Below are 12,158 nucleotides of genomic sequence, written 5' to 3'. Positions count from 1 at the left end.
ATATGAAGACACTGTTCTCAGTCCTGTTTTGGTTATCTTTCCATCTACTGTGAAACTGACTCTCCGGTGTCTGTTTTGGCATATAGGTAAGCAAGTAAAAAATGCCAACACAACTTCTTGGGTTATCATGGGGTTGGGGTTAGAAGACAAACTCTTGACTCATTGGAGAGACAGAGTAAGAAGAGAACTACATCTTGGTGGAAAAGAAATTTCTAACTAGAGAAGGACTAGGCTAGGAAAACTTAAATGCTACTGCTAGGAGCTCAATGAGTATAAAGCTAAGCATTACAAATCCTCCGGGAGCATGAAAAGTCATCTGAAGTGGGCCATCACACTTTGAAAAATTTCACCTTAAGGGTCCTACCAGGTTCTCACAGCAAAGATCTGAGAAATTCTACCGTGTTTCCAGCAAGGGAAAAGGAGGAGTAACCATTTCGAAATACACTGGAATATTCTGCTATTAACAAGGCCTATTTCAGGGAGCACAGCATTATCAGACAGAGTAATCCACAGTGCAACAGCCTGAGGGAAGGCAAACACAGCTCCAGTCCCGTCTAAACTGCTTACCACATCTAAAAAAGAAGAAAAAATTGTTCATCAAATCTGAGAAAACCTTGTGAAGGTCAGGTACAGAGGCTCACCCTAAGAATTAATTCTAATCACAGGCGTATGCCATGCATGTTCTTCCCCTGCATCTGACTTTCCACAGCAATAGAGCTCCTGGATAATAGCAGATCAGTGCAACTGAAAGAACTCCACTTCATAGACTTTATCTAAAGAGCAGCTTTTAGGCAAAGCCAGGGAAAACAAGAGGTGGGTGGGAACAATAAAAGCATATAAGCTGAAATGCTAGTTTTAAAACCATAGATATGTAGTCACTTTCTTCAATATTGGCAACCCATATGGGTACTGGTTAAAGTCTTAGCAGCTCCACTTTCAAACCAGTTCCAGCTAATGGCATGGGGAAAAAGCAGTTGAAGGTGCCCCAAACCTGTGCACCTGATGCCACCATGGAGACCTGAAAGAAACTGCTCCATCTTGACTTTAACCTGGCTGTTGCTACCATCAGGAGAATAAGCCAGCTGATGCCTCTGTCTCTCTCTCTGTTTTTCTCTCTCTCCTTACCTCCCTCCCCACCCCTTGCATTTGGAGAAATTGTTAGAAGAGCAAATATGAATAGCAGGCCAACTATATGATTTCATTAACCCAATAGTTATAATATTGATGATTAAACTAACTATATTGATAATCACTTGGAAGTCAATGATTCACAGACATTAATCAGGAGAGAAACTTCTTAAGTGGAAGGTAAATGAGATAAAGTATTTCTGTCTACAAGAAAACCACTTTAAATACAAAGACTCATATAAACTATATGCAAAAGAGTGGAAAAATATTTTTGATAACATCAAAGCGAAATGAATCTGCAATAGATAAATTAGTCTTAGACAAAGCCAACTTAACAAAAGAAACTGATTCAGAGATAAATGGGAATATTAAATATGATAAAGAGGTTTACTTTTGAGCAAAACATAATAATAATTTTCTAATGTTCTGCTGTTATCTAACAACAAAATTCTTGAGGCAAAACTACTGATAGACAACAAGAAGAGAGATGAATAATTGCTATAATTGGGGACTTCAATAGCCATAAATCTGTAGTTGACATATCCAGCAGGCATAAAATCAGTAAGGACAAATTGAACTAACAAGACCATCAGTCAACTATATCCATTAGACATTTATAAGACACAAATATAATAGCTATTTATTAATATACAATCTTCTGAAGGCCCAATTAAATGACCTAAGCAAAACACACTTTAGACATGTAGAAGAGCAGAAACCACATAGATTGTGACCTTAGACAATAACAAAATCAAAGCAGAAATCAATAGTGAAGAATAGCTGGAAAATTCACACATACTCATCTTAAATAGTACACTTCTAAATATTACTCAAGTAGATGAAACACTCAAGAAATATATTAAAAATACTTTGGAGGCAAATTAAAGTGGAAATATGATATACAGAAATTTGTGGGTACAATGAATGCTATGATTAGAGGGAACTGTGCAGCACTGAATGCATATATATGAAAATCTAAACTTTCTTCTTGGGAAACAGGAACAAATTAAACCCAAGATTGCATAAAAGAAAATAAATAGTAAAAATTGGAGCAGAAATCAGTAAAGTTAAAAACATGAAATCACTTGAGATATTTAGCAAAACCAAAATCTAGTTGTTTCAGAAGATTAATACTGGCTATCTCTAGCCATCTAAGAAAAACAAGACGACTTGTTGACCATCATGGCTGATATAATTGACTTTAAAAAGATAGTGAAAGAGCAGTGTGAACAATTCCAGCCCAGAGATTTGATAAACAAGCTGAAATGAATCAATCTCTTTTTCCCACTAGCTTTTCTTTTTTAAGATAACATATTTTTAATTTACATTATAGTCCAAAGCTTAATGCTCCACTAAATAGAGTCCAACAAACAAAAAAGACCAATTTTTAAAAAAAAAAAAAAGTTCAACCTACCAAAGCTCACAAAATAAGAAAAAGTTGGTGTAAATAGGTTTGTATGTACAAAAGAAAATAAATCACCAAATCTAGCAAACAGAAATTCCACGTTCAGATGGCTTCACTGGAAAACTACTGCCACCATTTAAGAAAGGAATGTTGGTCCTTTGTACAATCTCATCAGATAACAGGAACAGGAAGATTACTTCCTTACCAATTCTACAAAGCCAACACAGTCTTCATATCACCGCCTGTAAGACTATCCAATTAGAAAAAATATCACATGAAAAGAAAACTAAAGAAAAATTTCTCTCATAACCAGCTCTGTGGAGGCAAAAAAAAAATCACCACCATAATATTAGCATCTCATTTCTAACAATGTGTAGAAATTTATGGATCAGGAACTGACCAATTTTTATTCCAGGTATGAAAAGCTGGTTGACAACTTGAAAGAAAATGGAAATCATCACATCAACAAACTACAGATTGATTTTGAGATCAATCCTTGGTAAAGAGTGAAATAAGAAAATAAAAAGAAAGTTATATGAATTGGGAAGAAAGAAAACTCTTCCTCAAAGAGGACAAGTCATTTCTGTATAGAAAAATGAAAAATCAATGAAAGTAGCCCTAGAACTAAACGAATACAGCAAGGTTGCAGAACACAAAAGTTAATTCTCAGGACTGCCATTGTGTTGTAGCAAGTTATGCTGCTCGCTGGGATGCTGGTATTCCATATGGGCTCCAATTCAAGCCCTGGCTGCTCCACTTGTAATCTACTTCCCATCCAATGTGTCCAGTAAAGCAGCAATTATGGCCCCAGTGCTTGGGCCCTGTGCCCAGGTAGGAAGATGGAGAAGTTCCTGGCTCCCAGATTTGGCCCAGTCCACCTCCAAAATTCTGGCCATTTGAGGAGTAACCCAGTGAATAGAAAATCTCTCTCTCTTTCTCTCTCTCTAAATAGTTCTACTTTAAATATAATCCTAAGAAATTCATTTATCCTTATATACCACCAATGAAAACTTTGTGCATAAATTGAAAACACAATGCTACTTATATTAATACATACAGTTATCAAAATATGTATAAAATTCTAATAAAATATAAAACTGATGAAAAATCAAAGGTAATTTAAATAAATAGAAATATAAAGCAAATATATGAATAGTAAGCCTCAATATTTTTATATCAGTTCCTATTTTGATCTGTAGCTCTCAAGCCAATCCAATCTAAAAACCTGAACACATCTTGTGGATATCAGCAAACTGATTCTAAAAGTTTAAATGGAAATGGACTATCTAGAATAAGACCCTCAATGCTGAAGAAAAAGTCAAAACTGTAAAAGCCGAAGGACTACCACTGTCCAACTTCAGGGCTTCTTATAAATCTCGAGGCAAGTATACGGCACATCATATTAACTTCCACTTGGAACACCACATCGCATATTTGTGAACCAGTTGGAAGGATTATGAGATACTCTACTTCCAATCCTGCTTTCTGCTAATGCATCCTAGAGGACTACAGACTGTGGCTCACGTGATGGGCTCCATGTAGGAGATTCAGGGGGAGTTCCATTGCCCCTGACTTCTGTGTGACCTAACCTTGGTGACGAGATAACTGGAAAATGCATTTAAAGTACATGAAAATATAAAACACATTTTAAACAAAACTAATTATAATAAACATTTTAAATTTGAAATAAGATGTTGGCAATGTGATGTTGGCAAAAGAACAGAAACACATCAATAGGGTAGTACGGAGAATTTAAAAAGACAATGAGAAGTTTTATGGTTAAAGGTAATATTTTCTTTTTTAAAAAAATATTTTCATTTGAAAAGCAAAACAACTGACAGGGAGACAGATATCTTCCATCTAGGCATTCACTCTCCAAATGGCCACAATAGCCAGGTGTATGCCACACAGATCCCAGGAACTCCCTCTGGGGCCCAAATCCTTAGACCATTATCCACTGCCTTCCCAGATACACTGGCAGGAATTTAGGATGGAAACAAAGGAGGGATCTAGAATTGACACTGATATGGGATGCTGTCATCATAAGCAGCAGCTTAACACATTAAGCCATAATACCCACTCCAAAAAAGTGATATTTTCACAAGAACTGTTGGAACAACCAGATGTCCAATTGCAAGAGAAAAAATTATACAGAACTTAGATTTTACAAATTTCATAACAGCTAAACCAAATTGTACAATGTTCTCTTGGCCTCCAGTCCTCACTGTAAGCTCTTTGATTCGAATCATTTTTGATCTCACACACACACACACACACACACACACCACACACACCCCTAAGGAAGCCTGATTCTGACCCAATATTTACACCATAGGAAAAGGATTCTTTTTATACCTGTATGAAGAGTATCCAAAATTCAATACACTTGATTTCAGATAACAGAACTCACAGTTATTACAGTTTTGTCTTAGTCACTATATAGAAGTACTTTCACTTTTCTACTTGACCAAGGAAATGGTGAAAAATGTTTTCCTATACCTACAGATAAATAGAAGTTTATAATGTACAGAATCTATCTATAAGTTCAGATTGGTGATAGAAAAAAGAGGCCAGATGCTAAGTCTTGTTTTATGAAATAAATTTTCTTCTTTCTCAAAACTCTCATAGTCCAAGGAGTCAATGTTTTGGATCTCACAACTCACATCACCAATATTCTCATTGAAACAAGGCCTAATTTTATAACAATATTCTTCATTTAAATGGTGACAGGAAATTTAAACTTCGGTAATTCATATTGTTGCTACAGTTTATTATTATTATTTAACAAAAAAATCACAGAAGATTCATCACTGCCTACAGGAGGTGAACGGTAGCTGAAATCATCCTTTATTCTCTTCCTCTCAATTTTCTTCTATAGCCTGTTATTGAACAATCATTTTAATCTTATTCTATGTATAATATAAGTATGCTAATTACAAACATGAATATGTTTTAGGAGAAAAAAATTAAATACAGTAGTTGAAGACTATGCCCATAGTTGGTTAACACATTTCAGTTATTGTGGAGTTGGGCAGAAAGTTTGTATGATGATTCCCCTCTTAAATGGATATCCAAACAGTTCAAGTGAAATAGAGTGACATTAATCATTTGGGTACGACCTACTTTGAGGGATGTTCTCTAAATGACTTGCTGTGTGGTCCATGACATTTCCTCAGGCTCACCAATAAAACATCAACAACTATAAAATCATATAGCAAGAACTTTGAGAGCACAAAAACATATGTATGGCAAATAAAGATAGTTAAAGTGAAACATGAGAATAGGCATTTACTTTCCAACAAGTGCAGAACCAGTATACCTGCCAGGCAATCATGACAAGTACAAAATAATAGTTTTTGATTCAATGAGTATATGAAAAGATCAATCGCAGTTCTCCTGAGCATAATAATTTGAATTATTTCACATTGAAAAGTCAATATTATTACTGCTCTTTGATAGCAACCTGAGGTTCACCTAAAATCACACAATCGGTATGTGATTTTAACAATAGTTACAGTCAGGCCTGTCTGAATGCAATACCTGGCTGTTCTCTACAAGCTCTCCTGGAGTTGCCTTAGCATTTTCTGTGTGAGAACGGCACATTCCTTAAGGAGATAGTTCCCAGGAACCATTCCTGGGAATGGTTGGCTTGGGTAGACCAAATGTTCCTGAAAGTTCTTCAGCTCAGGCTCACAGATCGGTAGCTGTAATTTCTCCAAATCCTTCAGATTTGTGCCCTGGAGAAACAAATCTGCACCCCTATCCTGTAAAGGAATAACTCAGTGCTAATTTTAGAGCATCATTATTCTGGCTCTCAGATACTTTTTCTTCATTAATTATTTTAGTTTGAATCTTTTGAACAATACCTGACTACTTTTGGATGGATTGTGAAGTTCAATTTGCTAAAAAAAAAAACAAAACAAAACAAAAAAAACAATATGAGAGATGGCTCCACTAGTTTCCTTTGAATTTTCCTTTATTCCCAAGATGTCACTCCAGGAACAACTGATGCTTCTCATTGTCTTTGCACATTATGTTGGTCCATTTGTCTCAAACTTGCTCTGCTTTGTATTTGGAAAAACCCTTTCTCCCTTAGAACTCAGTTCAAATGCTATCAACACATTTGTGAAGCTATGTTGGAAGACTTCAAGTACATTCAGTCTCATTCTTTTAAACTTCCACCTATCTTCACATGTATTATTGGTATATGTACTTGGCACTCTGCAGTTACTCCACCTGTATAATTCTGCTCTCTAAAATAGCTTGTGAAGTACTCAAAGTATAGATGGAGCCAATCACCTTTATTATCCCAATACCCACGGCAGGATTTGACATATGAAAAAATATTCAATAAATCCACTTAGAAATGATATTTTAAACTCTATCATTTAGCCTTTCAGACCTGCCACCCTCAGGAAAATGTCATAAGATAAGTAATTTCTATGGGGTTATTTTCTGCTTAAGGGGCTTATGGGAAATCACATTTACCAAATCATGTTTGCTCCAAGGTCTCTGAACTTAATTTATCAGTGTGAAACTTCATATTGTATATTCATTTTACAATTGGCATCTCCATGTCTAACACAACACTCTGCTTATAAAACCCAAAAGACATTTTATTTGATAGTGATGTCACTGGAATTCTTGGCTCTCTGGGACCTTTAGTGATTTTTTGTAGTGAACCAAAGTGCCATGGAAGAATAAAGAAAAACAACATTTTAAAATCTGTTCGTAGTTTTGAACTTACTCACAAGTGTTTCTTTCACAGATGTAAAGGGATCTGTATGATAAAGATTTGTCACAGGCCTTGTGACCTTCCAAACAAAGCTATTCATAAATTCAGCATTAGAAACACCGGCCCTTTATTGAGAACTGTGATTATCCTCTCTCAACAACAAAGACCATATAATGTAACCACGCATTCATCTAAACATACATATTGTTAATAACAAAAGAATGAGATATTGCACTGACCATAGTCTGTGTTTTCTGGCTCCCAACAATTTGATGGCCAAAAATAGGGTGTCTGAGAAGCAAGAAGGGAAATTCAGGTTAGACAATATGAATGTCGGTAGAATATCTTGTGTGAAAGCTGTGTTTACATTCAGCAATTGAATAAGGTATTTTTACTAATGACATACATTTTCTACTCCAAAACAAGTTCCCAGAGAAACATTGTAAAGTTGTCATCCACATTTTCTTTGTTGATCAATTGCTGAATCTTCAAATATGAATAGTATCATCAGCTATTTAGAATGTTGTACATTAACTATAATTTTACCCAAACAAACATAAAAGTAACAGCTATGGCTGCATTTTGCAATGAGTGTCCATCCACAGAAAGGACTTATAATAGCCACTTATACTCAGCAAAGCTCAGGAAAAACACTTTAAAATATGGCATTATTTCTATGCATCCTGTATTTCAATGCTGCCTTTGGTATATCAAAAAGCTCAACAAAGCTCTTTCAGTCATTTGCCTGGGTCCACCAGTTATGCAATGTACTTCAAAATATTATTTGAGCAGGTTAAACTAATTTTTACCTCTACTTCTGAACCATCTTTTATAAAGGCATTTACTATCCAAGAGTTCCAAACTGCACAAACAAGATCTTTTTTTTTTAAATTGGACAATATTTTAGTTTACTGGTATAATTAATAAGGAGAACTCATTACAGAAGGAACTACAAAGAAAATGTCTGCTCAAGTAAAACTTCACTATTTTGATCCACATTTTATAAATTCCAAATGAACTTCTTCAGCCCTTCCAGCTAGACCTGTGGGCTCCGGACCAAACAGGAATCTGAGATTAACTCTCTGCTCACCTAGTCCTTTTCCTGCCATGTGATGATGTGATGCCTCCAGGACTCAGAGAGGCAGTGAACACAGCAGTAGAACTGAGAGCTCCCCTGTAGTTCTTAATTCACAATGCTAATGCCCCTGTGCCATGCACATCTTCTGGGTGCTCTCTGATTATCTAATGATTCTCCACTCGAAAAGTATGATTCCTTACTAAGAAGGGCACATGTCAGTTAGGGAGAACTGTTTGTATCCTGGAGGGAGAGTCTTTGCAAAATGTATGAGAACCTTCAGGAAATTCTGATTTAACCTTGACTCTTTGCAGCCTGCTGCAGTATAATACAGAAAACTACCCAAAGCAATGTTGTGAATGCATGAACAGAAATCACAGTAGAAATCAAAGAGAGAGAGAGAGAGAGAGAGAGAGAGAATGAACCATTAGATACAGGAGGATGGTAAGGCTTTAAGAGGACTACCTCCATCACGCCAATTCCACTCAACTTGAGCTAAAGCTGAGATGATTTTATTTCTTAGAAATAAAATTGGATCAGGGTTCTAGGAAAGCCACAGAAGGACAAAGCCTACGACAGGTTGCTTTCCTATGGGGCAATGGCTTTTGAGATTCTTCTCTGAGACTATGCTGCTCCCTTTGGGCTGCTTCTATACATTAAACATTCATGTATGTGTTAATCTTCCTTTCAAATATCACTGTAAACTTCACAATTTTTTGTTTTGTAAATTTAAAACTATTCTGAAATAAAAGGTTTTTAAAAAATATGCTGTAATCACATTCATCACACACAAACCTTTTCCCTCACAACCACAAGGGATGTCCTGAGTTATGTTTTTACAGTATTACTTTCTTTTTTTCCACAGACTTTGGTAAGAATTTAAGAACTGTAAGAATAAAGAATGTAGCTTTTTGCTCTTGTGCAAGTGTGCATCAAAACCTGACTTTTTTCCCTAATGCTGAGAAATTTTTCTAGGATAAAGCCTTCTGCTTATAGGCAATAGGTCATATAAGAGGATATTCAGATGAAAGCCTATTTGTTGAGAATCTAACAGCCAAGTCTGATAATTTTACTAGACTTCAGTATATATTAATGCATTGTGTCTGTTTTCAATGTTGACCTCCTTAGATAAGATAAAACTTAATCTACACTGTGCAGCCATAGAACAATCACCTTTGGCATATGCTAACGTGATGAAAGTCTCGAAAGATTCCTAGAAAGTCATGCCAGATATAATTCCAATTACTAGAAAATGAGTAGACACTTTTAAGCTTATACTGAAGTCATATAATTAAAATCTGTGCTACAAATTTGAAGCACATGTATGCCAATAAAGTGAATCCTGCCACCTCAATCCTGAAATTTGTAAGAATCCTAATGACAAAATCTCAATCATTCACTGGAGAAATTGTAAGTATAGCATCATAAATCTCTTCTTATAATCTGTATTTTTTAAAAATTAAATTCCAATGACCTGAATTTCAGTTCAAAGACCATGAAGAACTTTCTTCTACTTGGACTTAACAAAAATGGAAGTGAAAAATCCTGAACAAAAAAAAATTTTTATTAGCAGTGCTCAAATAGGGATAAGTTAATGTCTTCATAGATATTATTATCAATATTCAATTATCTTTGATTATTCTGTTTTGCTTTGGGATTTTCAATTTTTGATTCAATGGTTAATAGATTTGAAAATATATCATATTTAAGGTGTCAAATATAGATGATGGTTAAAATACTAAGTCATTAATATGTAACATTATACACTATAAAGTGCTCATGCACAACAGACATATAATGTATATTACCTATAGTAGTATTTGAATTTTGGAATGTTCTAACAATTTTTAAGTGATGCAATTTAATGTAATTTTGTTTAAAAATTCTTTTCTTTTTGGAGCCAGCATTGTGGTGTGGTGAGTAAAACCACCATCTGTAATGCGGATAGTCCAAATAAGGGCCACTTGGCCAATTCCTATCCAGCTTGTAGCTAATGGTCTGGGAAAAACAGTGGAAGATGGCCTGATCTGGGGGCTTCTACCACCCACGTGGGAGACCCAGAGTTCCTGGCTCCTGGTTTGGTCTGGCTCAGCCCTGGCTATTGTGCCCATCTGTGCAGTGAACCAATGGATGTAAGATTTCTTTGTCTTCCCCAATCTTCTCTGTAACTCTACTCTCAAGTTAAATAAACAAATATTTAGAAAAGTTTTTCCTTTTTTCCAGAAATGCCATTGACCCATTTCAAGCTTTGCTCATCGTTCATAAAGATGTGTACTAATTTCAATCTGACAATGAAAAAACTTAGAGATTTAGATGGACATTATTGCCAATTCAAGTCATCATCACTAACTTTAAGCTCCATTTAATCTACTTTATTTGATAGAGTATTAGATAATTCTCAACAGAAAGATAGTGTTCATTGTCATCCTCACAGCTTTGTCTTTTTATATATGGATTATTTTCCTTATTATTTCTGTGAAAAAATGAGCATGCTTTTACTCTTATAAAAACAAAACATCTACATTTCCTTCTTCCTATCCCTGCAACAGTAAAATCTCTAAATACCAAGAAGTATTAGTCACATGTAAATAACTAAACTTTTAATCATTGACAATACTCATTTATTAACTTGCTATCATAAGGGAAGAAAATTATTCAAACTTAGTAATTTATCAAGCTACCAGTACTTTAAAATTAGGTGTATGAAGAAAAAAAGAGCAGTGTTTTAAAACTGTATAATTCAATTCATTAGAAATGCTTGAAAACTTGGATCCACATCACATTTAAGACTACACTTTTTCTCAACTATTCAACACAAAAACATTTTAGGATTATTTACTTAGGGACATAACAGTCCTAGGAAAGCTACAGTTCAACTGCTCTAGGAGGGCAATGAATTTTGAAATTATTTTTCAGCATTTTTGTAAGCTTTTCCAATAAAGCTTAAGTTCCCCAAATTTCTATTTAGTCATTTAATCAGACACAGAATATTTGATAATACACAGAACAATTGAGACTAATGGCCCTGCTTGTGTCTAAAAATTGGGCAACTGGTGCCACTTCTAGAAGATACATTCAGGAAGAAGCTAGAATTTGAATTCTGCCATTCTCAAGATTATGTAACTTAATTTCACAAGATAAAATCCCTAGTCAGTTATTAATAAATCATTAGGTCTATTAAAATATGAGTTTGCAAATAAGTTATTGTGATCTCAAGTGTCAACTATGTGCACAAGGACTGAAATTAATGTCTAAAATTGCCTGGAGCATTTTTGCTCTGTGAAGTGATGATGACAATGATGTCTGTAACTCTGGAAGTTTCTAAGTGGTTCTCCTATCCCAGGTGAGTGTATGCATGCAAAGCATCCACCTTATCAGTCTAATTTACAGAAGAGCCTCAAATGTAGACATGAAAATGATGTGTCTAATTAGCTCATTCTACAATAAAATGTCATGCATTCTCATGCGAGTTTCTGTGGGCTGAAAAGGGGTCTGTACCATCATCAAATTCTGTTACACATCTCAGCTTCTTAACTAGTCGTTAGATACATTTATAGATTGAGATAGTCCTATCTGCCTGAAGTCTTTCGAATTACATTTTGAATTATCCTTAAGGTTTTATATAAAACAGAATTTCCACATGAAGAAGGTCAGTTTCCATAGTCATGTTAAGATCACCTCTGTCTCTCCCTGGTTACCATTTTTTACATGCTAAGTTTTTATAAATTAGTTTCTAATTAACCGATGTCCAAGTAAAATTAAGTACCTGTTTTCAAAAGTTCCACATTTTTTTTAAAGATCACAAATCAAACGCA

The 12,158-nt window shown here is 34.9% G+C and overlaps 1 protein-coding gene across 6 annotated transcripts in view; it reads right to left on the bottom strand.

The window, feature by feature from the left end:
* RGS7 (regulator of G protein signaling 7) overlaps positions 1-12,158 on the bottom strand; it is a 355,504-nt gene that overhangs the window by 69,268 nt on the left and 274,078 nt on the right. For 4 of the 6 annotated variants that reach the window (XM_040967774.1, XM_040967775.1, XM_040967779.1 and 1 more), the window contains one exon: positions 7,508-7,559. The exons of the other annotated variants lie outside the window; for them this stretch is intronic. In XM_040967774.1, the coding sequence (XP_040823708.1) occupies positions 7,508-7,559 (52 nt within the window). The remainder of the gene's footprint in view (positions 1-7,507; positions 7,560-12,158) is intronic. 6 annotated transcript variants of the gene reach the window in all.

Source organism: Ochotona curzoniae, unplaced genomic scaffold (genome assembly GCF_017591425.1).
Source record: "Ochotona curzoniae isolate NIBS_2020 unplaced genomic scaffold, NIBS_Ocur_1.0 scaffold_4683, whole genome shotgun sequence".
Classification (NCBI taxonomy): domain Eukaryota; kingdom Metazoa; phylum Chordata; class Mammalia; order Lagomorpha; family Ochotonidae; genus Ochotona; species Ochotona curzoniae.
Note: the sequence above shows the minus strand (reverse complement) of the source record. Positions and strands in the feature narration are given on the sequence as shown.